We start from the raw sequence: 15,864 nt of genomic DNA, 5'->3' as shown, positions 1-15,864 counted from the left end.
GACTCTTTCCAGAGAGAAGTTGACTATGTTGACAGTAGCAAAATATGTAGACAAGTTTTACTGATCCACACCTCCTCCAGCAAGAGAAAATCACTACTTACTGGAAGTTAAGCATTTCACACGTTGCTTTCGTGTAATTAAATATTTTAATTTAATTAAATAATTTGGTGAGACACATGCAAGATAGCAATGGTAGTCTGTTTCATCTCTGTTAGTGTCATCAACTGATGTGATACAAGACAATTTTTCTGATTAGCTTTACATCTTATCAGTCACATGCCAACATGTTTTATATTCCATTATACCTCACGCAGTTCAATCAGTATTCTTCATTGATTAAATTACTTGACCTTGTCATGAGCTCTTGAGATCAATCAAACAGGGTTTTGAAGAACAATAATACTCTATCTTAGAGGCGTGAAGTAACGACGACTCTGCTGTTGGTTTTTAACAGGTTGATGTCTGTTGCTGCCTCAGGTGCATCCGTTTTTACAATCCAGTTGAACAGGTTGGCATTACCTGACAGTGAGCAGCAAACCTTTCATTTTATGACTTCAGTGCAACAGCTCACTACAGACAATGATCTAATTAATGAACAAACACAAGATGGTCATGTGTGTTTGACTCTACGTCTGACTGATAGGACCACTTGTCACTGTTTGCTAGTATGAATCATAAATGCTGGAACCTATGATTTTTAAGTTAATTCCTACAAGGTCTAAATGTGAAAGTAAAAAGGTTAATTTGATTTAATAGAACAATTTACTTAACACAGAAGAAACACTGGATTTACCATCTAGGCTCAGTGGCAGTTATATAATTTATGAACAAACTCCTTACATGCAAACAAGATATGTTTGCATATACTTCTTGCCTTATGAAAATTAGAGGGTTTGAATACACAAGTGTCCTGTTCAAACCACCCCCCCCCCAGTGACAGATGACTCCAGTGAAGGTGAAGTAAAGGCAGAACAAGAAAATCTACATGTCACATTCACCTCAATTTAAATTGTACAGTGATGTTTTGCCTATTTTTAACATCTACATTATGTTTTCTTTTCAACCGACTGAAACAAAAACAATTTATCAAAATATATATGTGTAATATAAAACTTTTTAAGTTTCAAAATGACACTGATGTGTATAAAGCATGTGAGCCAATAATAAACAGACTACTGGAGTCTGCAGGCATTTTTCATGTCTGGGCATGCCAATGGAAGCTCCCATCCTTCCCCATTGATTGACACACACCATCCAGTGTGTTTAGTGACCACTCAATGCAGTGGTGACCCAACAATGAGCCCCATTTGGCTCCTGGAAGGTGTGAAATAGCACACTTCTCCCAGAGCCCCCCGTCTTTGTTGTTGGGATTGATTTAACAGACAGAGGCAACTCACAGAAGGTGCGAGTCCTACTGATTATTCACCACACACAGCCTTTGACACAACCCCAAACTCCACCCCTTTTACGCAGACACACTCTCACCGGTCTGACTATACAGCCCTCACCCTGCCCACTTCTCCCTCAGTACAAGTCTGACTTCAGCTGGGAGCGCACCGCACTCTTGGATTACACTCATCCATAACAGAAGGAGTAATTTGTCTACAGAGCAGCACAAAGCACCGCAGACTACGGCAGCATGGGGAGCAGCATGTCATGTGTCCCCCAGCACAACTTCAGATTCTCCAGCAAAAGTTTCATTCGCAGAAACAGGTAAGAACAATCAAACTTCTCCAGGTATTGTTACTGTGCTCGTGTCAGTGTGTTCTCTCTACACAGAGCACATGTCATGCCCTTGACTGCCATTTGTTATTTTAGAGTCTGAGTTTCAGCTGGAAGGAATTCTTGGTATTTCTCAGGGTTTGAGCAGTGGGGTTAAACAGAGGTTGTGAATTTTGTGAGGTCAGGGTTGGGATAGTGTGGTAGTGCTGGATAGTCTGGGAGTCATGCCTGTCTGGCCAATGGTGTCAACGATCCAGTTACCATTTGCCTCCTCCTTGCATCTCTCTGAAGATGATCTGCCAGCTGTCAGTGAATCTGGTTTCCCTCCGGAATCAAGGCCTGAACCCCATTCATTATCATTATCATGTGTGGGCAGTTATAGTTATTAAAGGATAAGATGTGGTTTATGACACCTGATATTATTAACTTGTAGTGGTCTGACCTGAGGGCATTGAACATGAACACAGGAAATAACTGGCATTAATGGGCTATACTTGTTTTTCCTATCTGGTCTTCTTTAACTCTCAGGATTAGTTGCCTGGGTATGTTACACTTGGTACAGCCCACTCTGCTGGACCAGCACATCTGATTCTAATTAGCCTCTGTTCCAGTCTTCTGCCATGTGCTGCATGATCATTAAGGGTCTCATCTTGTCAAATGTGCCATGATTTTCAAATTATAAAAAGGCAGAATAATCAAAAAAACATACAAAAAACAGCTAGGTTTTTGAAAACCAACGGCTCAGGCTTGAACACTGATACACCTTCCAAGTTGGACTGATGGTTCAGCATGAACAATACATTCAGTGTTCTTGTTTCCTGTGCACTCTACTACCTCTTTGTGTTGATGAACCAGGCCAGGCTCAGGTATTCCCCTCAGAGAGTGGCACTGAATACCACAGCAGTCACTTGGAGAATGTTGGGTGTGCAAATCCACTACCTGTTTATTATCTACATTCTTCTTTCACTTTGCAACTGCAGATTGCTTCAGTGTCCATGTTATCCATGTGTTTTGTGCATTAATGAAATTTAAACAGGGATGTAGTGGAGCAGTATCACTCACTACATGCTGATCAGTGATTGATGCTGGACATGGACTTCCTGATTAGACAGACCTTGATTCCCACCATGAAAACAAAAGCCTGTGTTGTTGCACTGAGGACACTGGCACACATATGTGCAGATAAGCAGCTAAACTACAAGCTGAGATTGTAAAAGCAGTCCCCAAGTCTTATCATTGCAGTGAGGGAGCTTCCTCATAAAGATGTGACACTAATGGTAACAGATGAGGGTCATGCAAAACAAAGAGGGGCATTGACTGCTGATTTTCCTATGCATATCCCAGCTATCGGAAACATAAGACCTGATTGTTCTTTTAATTTAAATGGCTGGCATTGATGGGCCAAGGACAAAGAAAGGGTCACTGGTTAATTTATATGACATGACACAAAAATCATAATTCAAAGTCATTGTGAAATGTGTGTCTGTGAAAATTGAAGTCTGTTAGTCTGTTAATGTGACTTGATTACAACTGTGATCTAAAAAGTGGAAAAACAGAGAAACAATTCACTGACACTGAATTTGAAATGCAAAACAGTCAAGCAAAGACTGTTGTATATAGGTCAACTCTCCATCTGACAACAGTAGATGACAGTGAACTCCCATAAACAGGAAATGGTCCTTGTTGAAACTGCAGTTGGGAAGTTAACTGAACAGCAAACATGGAATAGATGGTAAACACTGGAGACTATATTGAGTGGTAACACGTGGTTTTCCTTTCTCTCATGCAGCAGCCGCCTGTTTCGCAAAAAGAATCCCCAAGAGGGACAGGAGAAGTCTAACAGCATCATCAATATCTTGTGCACTGTCACCCCCAGGAAGGTAAGAGCCTCCACATGAAAGTCAATCATCTGCATACCAAACAAATCTTCTCTGCTATAAATGTCAACCTGCATGTGATTACATTTTTTTTGGCTGATTTTAACTACCTGTCTCACTGGTTTACTAATGTCTTCACTATAATTATGACTGGTTGCAGGAAATGTCCCCTAAAGATCTGCAGACAATAGAAAACATAAAATGGGATCCTCCATTTCTTTACGACCCAGCCAGTGGCTGGAAGAAGAGCAGCATTAATGTGAAGAATTATGGACGGATGATTCACAGCTCCAAAGTTCGTTTTCGCTTCCTCCACTGCCAGGTGAGCGGAACAAAATAACTTTTTTAATGACTCTATGTTGAAACATCGGGAAAGCAGCTATAAAAGAAAACAAAACTAATGCTGCACAATCCTCATTGTGATTAACAAGGTCTTAAACAATGAGCAAGCCTACAATGACACATCATCCCAGTCATCTGTGTGAACTCTGTTAGTGTCAAAACCAAAAACACAGGTGGAGAGCAACAGGATGTTGCTCTAAGGCCACCAAACACACTGAAACTTGCTGCTGTCATTGACGTGGTGGCTGGCTGTGAATAATCCAATCGGTTTTCCACAGAGCAGACCACAGCCTGTGTTTGGACATGCTCACTTCTACTGCTGTTGTGAAACATCTCTGAGAGAAAACCTCAGGGTAGAGAGAGTAACTCTGATCCCAGGGACTGATAGAGGACATGCCGGCTCCTCACTGTGGGAACCGCAATTTATCAGAGCTGTGACACAACAGCTCTGTCAAGAAGTGGAAAGACAAGATTGATTATGGGAATGGTGTCATGATCCAAAAGAACACAATGTATAAAACAGAAAATAATACCACAAAGGAAACATGTATTGCTAAAGTGTTGACACAGAAAACCACATATGAGCCATTACAGAAAGAGAGGATTGCAAAAAACGTATTGATTTGTCGTGGCAAGGCTTGATTGCTGTTAAATGTGACTCTTTTCCCATCCGAGACCAGAATCAGAGAAAACATTAATATGCAACGTTGGCCTCCAGACATGTGCCTTTGTGCAAAGTTTCATTTCATGAACACTAAAACCTTTGGATTTTATATGTTATTTTTCTAATTAGAACGACAATCTGTGAAATCAGCTGCTGTTTGTTTTAAAATCTGCACGTGTTGTATGCAAATTTGATAGCACTGTAATAAAAGGATTGTAGTTTTCTTAGAAACCTTTAATTCTCACAGACATGACATTTTATCACTTCACTTATTACCTCTGCAGGATGTACATGACTGCTACCTGGATCTCTTCCAGACACACCTTCATTTTGTCTCCAACAACACAACTGGACTGACATACCAGGTGAGTTTTTTTTTTGTTTTTTTTTTTTTTGGGGTAATACGGTGGGTGGGGGTTTAACTCACCTCTCTTCTCTTTTAATCTCTTCCTGAAAGTCCATGGTTCCTCAGTATCAACTATTACCAGAACTGATTTTTATAGTTCTGACATTTCTGTGAGGCAGAGTTTTATGTTACGTCATCATACCTTCTGACATGCGTACCCTGTCAACCAGCAGTGTGTTGGTAAACAGAAAGTATGATTATGTTTCTTCACCACTCGTAAAGCATGAGCAGCCATTAATCATCACTTTACTGTGTCTGTTGCAAGCTTACCTCAGCACCTCAGCTCCTGTACACAGTATTAGTTAGAATATAGATGATAGCAAATGGAAGGCAGATACATGCTCGGGCTACAAGGCTTACATCAGTGTCATGGTGATTCTTTTTTTTTTGCAATTTAGAGCTGAACAGTTGGCTCAAATAGGGCATAGCAGCAGGGGGAATGTTGCAGAGAATGCTTTTAGTAAGTGAATGAGAGAATGTTTTTGTCTAGAGAGGCATGATTGAACTTTTTGTTGTTTTGTGTTCAGGGAACTCTTCCATTGAAAGAACTTACCATCTGTAACCTGCAACAGAACTGCAACCACAGTCAACCCCAGGAATTCGCCTTTCAAATAAACGGTAAGTTGGACTTCAGTAGAAAGGACACAAGTGGTTCTTGGTACCGAGCCCTGGAATGTCAGAAATATCTGTTTTGAGTTTTATTGGTTTGTGCTGAATTTAGTTAGTTCAAACTGAGAATTTAGTTCAGACTGGAACCAGCTAATCTAGCAGGATGTCTACAAGTCAGTGACTGTAAACTTCAGAAAAGGAAGACAGAGGATGAGGACTAGAGCTGGACTGAGAGTTTTGGTCTTTGGCTCATTATTTCTTCAATTTAATGCTCATAATCTGTCAGTGTTTTTCCTCTGTTGGTGGTCTGCTATGTTATCAGTTATGGACCGAAATAAAAATTCTCCTCACTTAAAACCCAGCAAGAAACCACACGCTATTTTCAAGCTGCAGCATTTCCTATGTTGTCACATTCCTGTGATTCAAAGGTGCCGCAGCCCTCTTCACCTCTACTCAACCCCAAGACTAACTAGAGCTGGGCCCCATCACCCTTGGTCAGGGGGCCAAACCGGCCTTAAAGACCCTGCTTGTTAGGCAACAGGTGCACTTCAGTCTGCCCAGCTGTCGTGCAGAAAAACCCAGCTACCGCTCTTAGCCTTGTCACTGCATATAATCTAAGGCACATTCCAAAAAACTGCTCAGGTTAATATCTGGTAGAAATGTCACTTAGTTTTTGAACTCTGAACAAAACAAACTTAGACTTGATGTCTTTTCATTATGTAGAAATACAGGGACTAGAGGGCTTTGGTCCTTGCCTGGGAAATAATAAAATCACTCAAGTCAGGGATTGCTGCAAAACAACTGGATTTAAAAAAAACAGGTGAAAAGTCAGTCCCAGCCATGAAGAATGTATGGTTTCTGTATTTATATTTTTTATCACTATTATCTTACTAAAATCTGAAACATCTCTGCTGTCACAATATTGACACTCTTTGATGTTGCGTTCTCATCTCACTTGACTTTCTCAGATCATGCTTGTTCTTGTGTGGTATTGTATTTCAGTTGTTTTGATTGCTCAGTGTGGACTTTTATTTTCCATATGAGATGCATCACTGACAGGAAACATGTAGAGGCAGCATGACAAAATTCTGAGTCAAGCGAGAGATCTCGTGAGACGATTTCCTCTGTGAGACCTGCGTCTTCGTCCAACTGAGCTGAAAATATGAATCAGCTTCAGTGGCAATTGTTGGTCTGTCAGTGGGTGATGAAGAAAACACAGCACAAGAGGGTCTGTGAAAATTCAACTTTTACACAGTTAGAATTAATGTTGCTGTAAAAGTTAGATAATGATAGTTAATTACTTTTAACAACAGTTAATGACCTCTATAAAGTGACTGAAAGTTAGAATGAGACAAAGCCTGAGTATATGCTTCCAGTCCCAAGAGTTTTCCCTTCACTCGACTTGCTTGAGATGTGGGAGTGGTGATCAAGGTCTACAATTAAGAGTTGCAATGAAGAGAAGGATGAACAGATGAGTCCAGAATAGCTGTTTAAGGAGCAGTCAGTGGTCTATGGTTCCAGACAATTACAGTACAAAGCCATGGGGCTGGAATGAAAAAGGCTATCTGTGCTGGTTATCTCTGGTATGTGTGGGACTGATAGATAGGGGGAGATTCCAACTCTTTTCATCCCAGGCCCTGTTCATTCCTTCTGAGTAAACAGTGTGAGGGAGGGAGAGGCTGCTATGATTTTTTAAATGCCAGACGAAAGCAGGTCAAGGGGGATCTTCTGCAGCAGGTCTACCGTCTTGATCATAGATTAACATTTATTGCATACCTTTTTCTAAGCAGCAAAGTGTGAACTCTATTAATGATTCACTACCGTGGATGAAAGCTTTCTGAAAAAAGAGAAGCCTGGATAATACTTTCCTTTTTTGACCTTGTGACCTTTGCACCCTGCAGGTGTCAGCCTTAACCCCATCATTGTCTACTGTGCCGACCAAGAAGAAATGGACCTATGGTTTGGCCTGCTCAGAGAAAACATTGAGGCAAATGGAGGCACTGCAACTCTACAAGAAAACTACACCAGAGTGAAAGTAAGTTCAGTATCACTTTTTTGATGCTGCCTTGCTTCAAATAGCCGATGTTACATTACATCAGGCTGCATAAAAACTGACGCCTGTGCTGCAACAAGGATTAACATCCTTTTTTTTCAAATTCAAACAAGCACATGAGTGTGGTCATTTTTTAATCCACCTGGCAGATTAGCCAAGAAAAAGCTTTGGTTTCAACCACTTCTGTTAAAACAGGATGTGTGTGAGCATGTAGATTTGGTGAGTCAAGTAGGTCACTGCTGGCTCTCCCTGAGGCCTGGATACTAGGGAGTGGCCTTGACCACATCACAGCCAATAACAAACTAACCTTCACATCTGCACGGGGTTAAAGTGCTGACTCCACACCCACAGGCAGGGAAACGGCCGATGATACACATGAACCTATATGTGTCATGGCAGAACAAAATAACTCAACGGATGATGCTTTTATAAGCTTTAGCTTAAAAGCCTTTCCTATGAACAAGCGTGGGTCACATTGCGAGAAAAAAAAGTCAAATCAACATGTTTAAGCTTAAGGGCAGAGCTCTGTCCATATTTAGACTACTGATGATTCGATCTGACTTCTGATATCCCCTGTGTGCCTCCTGTAGCTAAACCAGGACGAGTCTCCCGAGGGCAGAGAGGAGCTGAGGAACTCCATCAACAGAGAACCCATCTATGAGTGGGAGGGCTCTCAACGAGACAGCCTAGGCCCCATCACCTACGTCACTAAAGTCCGACTGCAGCACCTGCCCTGTCAGGTGAGTGATATGAGTGATATGAGTGAATCACTGTTTCTGGTCACACAGAGGTAAAACACACTGTACATCTGAAATGTACAGTACAGCAGACTGTAATCAATGATACACATGTGATTTCAAACTCTGGGAAATTTTCATATGATGAATATAAGCAACATAACATCAGCTCTAAATCCAGGTGACTCACATAGTTCTTGAATTGTGCAACACACACATTACCTCAACACAATGTAAGGAGTGAGTGAGATGGGTGGAGTCCATATTTTGGCAAATGGTTGCTCTCCTGCAGATATAGCTCTATTGTCTTTATTTTCCTGTCAAGGTGTAAGACAGTGTCAGACACCTGCAACCACCTGATGAAGAATATATGACTCCTTGCTAACCAGAACAGACATGAGCACAAATGCAGCAGCCAATAAAACAGTAGTCATGACACAGCTTGCATGGATATCTGTAATTAATTCTCTGTGGGAAATAACGGCAGCCCTATTGAAGTGTGTGAGATTTAGGGTCTGGGTGTGTGTGAAAGGCATTTGCCCGGCTCACGCAGTGACTCAGCTCACCTCACAGCTGGAATGTCAGCTGTCTGTCCAGACACACCCTCTGAGAGGGAGAAGAAACATAAACTCTCCTGTCTCTCTGCCGCACCTTTAAATGCCCAACTAACTGGTTGGACTGAAGATCTCACTGGGATTTAAACTGTGTCTTTCAACAGAGTATTAAAGGATAACACTGGTGTTTTTATTTAAATGTTTGCACCAGGTCTCACAGTTGCCTCTGTGCTTTGTATTATTCATAGTCATATCTTCACGCAAGCAGTCTGGCTGGAGTTATCAGGACTTATTTTCTTACCTTTAGAAAAAAGTGTTTGGTGCTACATCAAAACTTGAAAACTTTCCGGAAATACGTGTATATGACAGTTAAAATAAAGCTTTAATTTGATTTACTCCAAGTCTTTCTTTGACTTCAATGTGCCAGACTCAAGAATTTTCATTTTACCTTGATTTCACCTATATGTCTACAAAAGGGAATAATCCGTTATGTGGCCTAAAAATGCTACAGTGTACATTACATTATTTAACACAGGAAATTATATAGGTAAAATGTAAACACAGCATAGTCACTCATTGGTAACTGTTCTTACCTATAAATGACACTGATATTCTGCTAATGGATAAGAATTATTATATACTGTCCCATAACAACCATGGAGTACAAGTACACACATGCATAAAGCTCACTTGCAGCTATAATCTTGTGTCCACAGGAACAAAGTGACAGACTACTGGTGATGTACCCAGCAACACTGATCATCCTATCAGAGGAGAATGATGGGCTCTTCTATAAGGTACCACCAATCACCTTTTAGTCTTATACTTACTCATATCCTGATCCGTAAGGATGCAGTATTTCCATTGTTTCTGTCAGAGAGTTGTGTTTAAGAGTCATTATTATTACAGGGGAAACTGCCGCTCAACATGATTACTGTGACCACACCCTGCCAAGACGTCAAGCCTAACACGTTTATGATTGAAGGTAAATACACTGATTCAGTGAGCTGCTCTAATACACACTGGCATTCAAACAGACATGTTAAAGGGATTTTAATGAGTGTACATTCTTATGCATGCTTTATGTTAAATGGCCTTTTCCATGACTCTGCTAGTGTCACAGAGTGTAACGCTCCATGAATGAGCTGGTTTTATCCCCAGTGAATGACAATCTGACTATAGCACATTCCAGTGAGCAACTGGACCAAATGACAAGCTTTGTCCTCCCTCTCCTCTCTTCCTAGGAAAACTGATAAACCCCATAGTGGTGTCGTGTCTGGATAGGGCCGCGTTCTGTGACTGGATCCAGCATTTCAAAGCTGCTGACGTGCCCGTTCTCACCCCCCCACCCCCTGTGTATGACATCATCTACACGCCGACGCAAAGAGAGGTGAGGCCCGCCCTCCTTCTTTTCACAGGATAAAAACAATTACACTGTTCACAACTGCTGATGATCCATAACTATCGAGCAAGCTATCTCCACTTGGTTTGTGAAGCTGCGGGTGGGGTGAATTCAAGTATGAGGAAAAGTGATAAAGGAGACAGATAACATGGCTCTGCATCTTTTGTAAATTATCATTCAGCATGACAGTGAAATGATTTACAATTACTACATCTCCTACTGCTACTAAAGGCTACAAAACCAAAATCTGCAAGCTTTGCTCATTTGCTCTTGGTCAAATATTCTAATTTATATTATAATTTTGTGTCCTATAATCTCTAGGCTCCACAGTTTGACAGGTGGAGTGGAAACAGCCAAGGACAAACTGAGTCCCTAAAATACAGCCAGTCACCGAGTGGGCGTGGGTCCCACAACCTTCAGTTACCCATTCATGAAGATAATCCTCTCTCCCCGGGATACTCTGAACCCCTCTGTGTAAGTCAACTATGTGCTACTTTGCACGTTCATGTATTATTGGACTAAAAGCTTGAGTCAAATGCACCAACAGTACAATATTTGCTCAGAAATAAATTGGGTAGGAGTAAAAAAATACTTTGTTTGTTTTGGTGGTGCTGTGCAACAACACCTTTCTTTTTTAAGTTAATTATTAAGTGAGGTCTAGTGACTAAACTGCTCCTGTTACAGCCAGAGAGGCTTAAGCGATGCTCCTCAGGCCTTCCAGTTAAAACAAAACCATAACAAAGTCAGTAAATTTTACCAAAACATCTACCCATAAAAATAACTTTTCAATGTAGGGAAACAAGAAGCCCATAAAGGCTGGTTTAGCAGAGAAAAGTGTGCTTGTTAACTTCATACTGTCTAAGAAGTACTGAAGCACTATCAGGACATTTGACCAAACTCCCCCAGAAGAGGAGATATGTGTGGCTGACTGCCCATCCAATTAGCTTAAAGTGAAGAGGGCTCAGTGCCCAGAAGACATGTTGTTGTTCAGCTTCTGACCCTAACAACCCCTCTCCCTATTACATTGATTGAGACCTTTTCTTAACACAAACACAAAATGATACTGAAAACCAATGTTATAGAGAGGAAAATCTGTTTGTAATATTTGCTTTACTAGGACTCAGTGGTTACAATTCCTGATGCCAGCCATGTTGTAAAGCTGCACCACTTGGCTGACATTTGCCCTGGGTATGTTTGTTGTCCCCACAGTACAGCTCCAGCCGTCCCTCCTCGACTGAGACTGCCCGCTTGGGCAGCAGGACCAACAGCATGTCTTCCCACACCAGGCCTGAGCGTGACCTACGACCTTTGTCACTGCGCTACTCCTCACCCCAGCGCAGCTCCTACCTCCAGCCTGCAGAGAGCTCGTTGCTGTCTCAGATCTACAGCACACCCTACTCTGCAGTGAATCGTGCCAGCCCACAGCGGATGGAGAAAGCCCCGCTAGTCAAGGTAATTCAGTCTGGCGTCTAACTTGATAACTGAATATTCCCTTCGAGACTGTTGACTTATTTTACATGTCATGTGTGCAGTAACTAAAATAGACACACCAAGCAGTAGGCTGAGAGGGATCATGATATATAACAAATGGGTGTTAACAAATGGGGTAATACTGGCAGTTGTACAGAATTGAGGTTGAAAGATCAATCTACGTAATGGTGCAAAGAATTAAATTTCTATTATATTTCATAAACAAAACTAAATTCACCAATCAGGAAACATTTACCATACTTACATTATGGCAGTTAAGAGTGTTGTTTTAAACACAACACTGACAGCAGACTGCTGATTAGTGAGACAACAGATTGTTATCACACCATTACTGCTGCAGAGTCCAAAATCTCTATTTGGTAATCTGATCCACAATCCCAAAACTAAATGTGGTTTATGTGAATCTGAAGAGCATGAAAGAGAAAGACTGACAGATTGATAGAGACAGACAAATTTGGTGAGTGATTTTTTAAACTAACTCTTGGATCTTGGATGTTTGAATCTTTTGTGATCAGTCTAACAGCTGGAGCACACCTCAGACATCCCTGAACTACTCCCTTAACACCCCCCAGCGCCACTCAGACATGTGTGCCCCCCGACAACCCTTGTCACCCCTGTACGATGAGCCCTGCAGCCCCGAAATCTACTCCCTGGATGAGGCCAGGCCTCTGGTAAGTGGGTCAATGATATTGGATCCATAGGTTCAATTTACACCTGCACAGCCTGTCTGATATCAAGCACACACACACACACACACACACACACACACACACACACACACACACACGCACACGTGTGCACATGGTCAGTTAAAGTAAATAAGAAACAACGGGTGGTGTTAATGCAGAGACTTGGCAACAACCAGTAATTTGTAATCAGGAGGTCTGTATAATGAAGCTGATTGCTGAACATGTGTATACCTTCATACGTAAAACTTTAACCTGCATGTATAAATGTCTGTGCAAATTTCGACTCAAAAGTCAAGTTTATTTCATTTGCTCGTCTTTGGTCATAGTGGTAGATTTCTTAAGCATGTTAAATTATTAATGAGTTATTTAATTCATAGCAACATTTTATCATTACAAAGTCAAAATTTAAAGGTGACTTGTTTCACTGTTCTTGTTTAAAGCAGCAGAGCTGGCAAGAGCCTATTCAGGAGCACCACCACCACCAGCAGCACCAGGCCACCCAGTTCCTGCCCTCCTCCTTCCAGCTCCGCACCCCTCCCATGGGCAGGCGCTACAGGAGAAGCCTGGTCCTGACTAACTCCCAGGGACAGGCTCTGGGCCTGGAAATGGAAAGTCCTCAAAGCCAAGCAGAGCAGAGAGCAGAGGCTGTTTCTAGGCTAAAGCTGCTGCCTGTGCCTGGCCAAGTGCAAGAGCAGGTGAGAATCACAAAGACTCATCTCCCTGGACACTCCTGTTCCTGGTATGTTGTCGTGCAAAGTGCAACGATGGTGCGCTGCATGGTAGCAGAGCAAGTATACATACTTATTCTGGAGGTGATATTTTAACAGGTGCCACAGATGAAACAGTAGGAAATATGAGAATGTTTGTTGTAGTTGATCACCGGCAGTAACTTTCTTTTGTTTTCACATCTGTTGACAGACGCTTCTCCCATCAAACTCTGCAAGGAACACCTCTCCAATGCCTTACAGTTACTCACCAGGTAAGAACTGAAGGCATGCAATCACAAACCTGGTGAAACATTCCTCTATTTATGTATGTGTTTAGTTTTTTTTAGTTTTTTAGTTTTAGCAAGTGTGTTGGGTGAATTCAGAGGTGAAGCATGTCCAGTGGTTAATAATAAATAATTTTATGCTTCCAGTCCTGACAAAAAATTATTTAATTAAAGATTTTTCATCATGTTGGTCAAAAACGGAGGATGCTTATTTTCATGGTATGGCTAGATAAAATGTATGTTTCTATTGAGAGACAATGTGTACTCATTCAAATCACAGCAAACATTGCGGCATCATATTTCCTCACAAGTGTGAGTTATGAAAGTCAGCACTGTCTGCTTTATCACCAAGGACACAGAACATTTGTCACACTCCATTATATCTTAAATTAAACACTGCAGGCACTTTGGATTGATTGTACTCTTGGGTCTGTCAGCAGGTAGACAGAAGGTTAAAGGCTACTAGATTGAAAGTACAGGAAATGCAGAAATGTGCCAATGAAATTGAGCTTTATTGCAGCTCTAAATGCCATTTGTGCACATGTCCCATGTGGGGTATCCAAGTGTAAGAGAACACTGTTCCACAGACAGGATTTACTCCTGCACTGTGATTGACAGCACACAACTGGGCTACACACATATCTACAGGCTCTTTTATCACATATGAAAACAAGACTAGAATGTACCTGGTGATTGCAGATTAATTTGTAACTGTGCTATGACCAAGTGATTTTATCTGGCAGCTTGTATGTTTCTATACTAATAGTGATTGAAGTATGAAGGTGGTGTAGTAGTGTCATGTTACACTACTGGTTTTACAGTAAGATTATATGCTGGGGTAAAGCCAATCACATCATAAGTACGTTGGGACTATGTCAAAGCTTATTCAGTCAGGCCAAGGTTTTGTCTTTCATTGTTTGGAACTAATAGCCTGGGAATCTTCTCTCGCTTCTATAGATCACCACTCGTACCTCGAACCCACAGAACCAGATGACCAGGAAATGGACTATGATAACATTTGGGAGTACAACTGTGATACTGGAATGATTCAGCCAATGTCTGGAATTTCGACACACTGGACAGGATTAGACTTTGGGGCCGGAGGCCTTGGTGCCATGGCAACCCAGCAGAGATGGTCATAAAACAAAACAATAGCCCAGCCACTCGTCTGGACGTGTGCAAACAACAGATCTCTATCAGAGGGATAATAAAAGCCAACTAGCACAGCCTGCGTTGCTACCGCTGTGTGCAGTGTGAACCAACAGATCCCATGAACTGCAATGTTAGATGCTGGGTAGTTGAGCACCGGAACAATGAGTGCAAGTATGAAGAACCACGGCCTAAATCAAAACATTATGAAAGTGATAAAGACGGACTGTTTCATATGTAGCATTCAAGAGAGAAGACAGCAGAGTGTACATACTGTGCAGCTTTAATGTTATTTTTTAACGTATTTAATAATTGCACTAAAGGTTTCATACGTAGTGCAAGAACCTCCAGTTTTTTTAATATATTAAGTATTCTCCAACATGCTGTCCAGTTTACTGTTTTTGTGTCTACTTAAAGCTATAAAAGCATTCCTTGATATAGCAAAGGATGTATTTTTTTTGTAAATGTTGTACATTGATTATTTTATTATGCTACATTGTCAAGGCACATAGATGTGGCTTTACCTGACTGCCTTAAAGGTGCTAATGTTACTACCACTACAGCAGTGTACTGATATCTGTGTGGCTTCCTTTTTTATCCATTTTTGTTTGAGGTGTTTATTTATATTTAAAAATAAAAGTAGGAATCAACACATTTATTTCTGTTTTGTCTCATTCTAATGATACTTAAATCTACAGTATGTACAGTAAATACAGTGTCTTGGCTTTGTTAAAGTAAACTACTGAGAGATCTTGATTATAAATCAAACAACTGTCAAGATTATATTGGTCATGAAAAAAATGACAGATGAAAGCAAACACATTGCTCCTCATAAACACAAACACGTTGCCCCTTATGATGCACTCCCTTTCTTGGCCTTAAAAGCCAATATGTGTCCCCATGGCTGAAAAGTGATATTTTAAAATGCATGACCCAGTCAGAGGTTTTTCCAAACTGCATAGAAATCAAATCAGCTGAGTGACTCTGCTGTGAGAATACTTTTACAGCTTCTTGAACTCTGCACAACATTGCCATCTGCTGGAGAAAAAAAAATATATGATTGTTAAGAAGGGTCTTCTCTGAATACTGGCAATAATGTAGAATAAGAATATTATTTATTATATTGAACTAATTTGAGTGTATACTACAATTCTCAGGAGAAAAATCAATCTTTCCAT

General features: G+C 41.1%; 1 protein-coding gene across 2 annotated transcripts; it reads left to right on the top strand.

Moving 5' to 3' along the window:
• Positions 1-1,511: 1,511 nt before the first annotated feature.
• Positions 1,512-15,344, top strand: plekhn1 (pleckstrin homology domain containing, family N member 1). Of its 2 annotated transcripts, none has more exons than XM_071475954.1 (16): positions 1,512-1,713; positions 3,512-3,602; positions 3,760-3,921; positions 4,890-4,970; positions 5,539-5,629; positions 7,522-7,655; positions 8,264-8,413; positions 9,681-9,761; positions 9,874-9,949; positions 10,209-10,354; positions 10,688-10,840; positions 11,576-11,818; positions 12,373-12,528; positions 12,990-13,241; positions 13,465-13,525; positions 14,495-15,344. In XM_071475954.1, the coding sequence occupies exons 1-16, from the start codon at positions 1,640-1,642 to the stop codon at positions 14,677-14,679; spliced, it is 2,136 nt and encodes a 711-aa protein (XP_071332055.1). In that variant the 5' UTR covers positions 1,512-1,639; the 3' UTR covers positions 14,680-15,344. The 2 variants fall into 2 exon arrangements, with proteins under 2 accessions (XP_071332055.1, XP_071332053.1); XM_071475952.1 differs by having other exon boundaries at positions 1,514-1,713; positions 12,987-13,241.
• The last annotated feature ends 520 nt before the right edge of the window (positions 15,345-15,864 follow it).

This window comes from Trachinotus anak, unplaced genomic scaffold, assembly GCF_046630095.1.
Source record: "Trachinotus anak isolate AG129_WGS33_773 ecotype Australia unplaced genomic scaffold, CSIRO_AGI_Tana_v1 ptg000004l, whole genome shotgun sequence".
NCBI lineage: Eukaryota > Metazoa > Chordata > Actinopteri > Carangiformes > Carangidae > Trachinotus > Trachinotus anak.
Note: the sequence above shows the minus strand (reverse complement) of the source record. Positions and strands in the feature narration are given on the sequence as shown.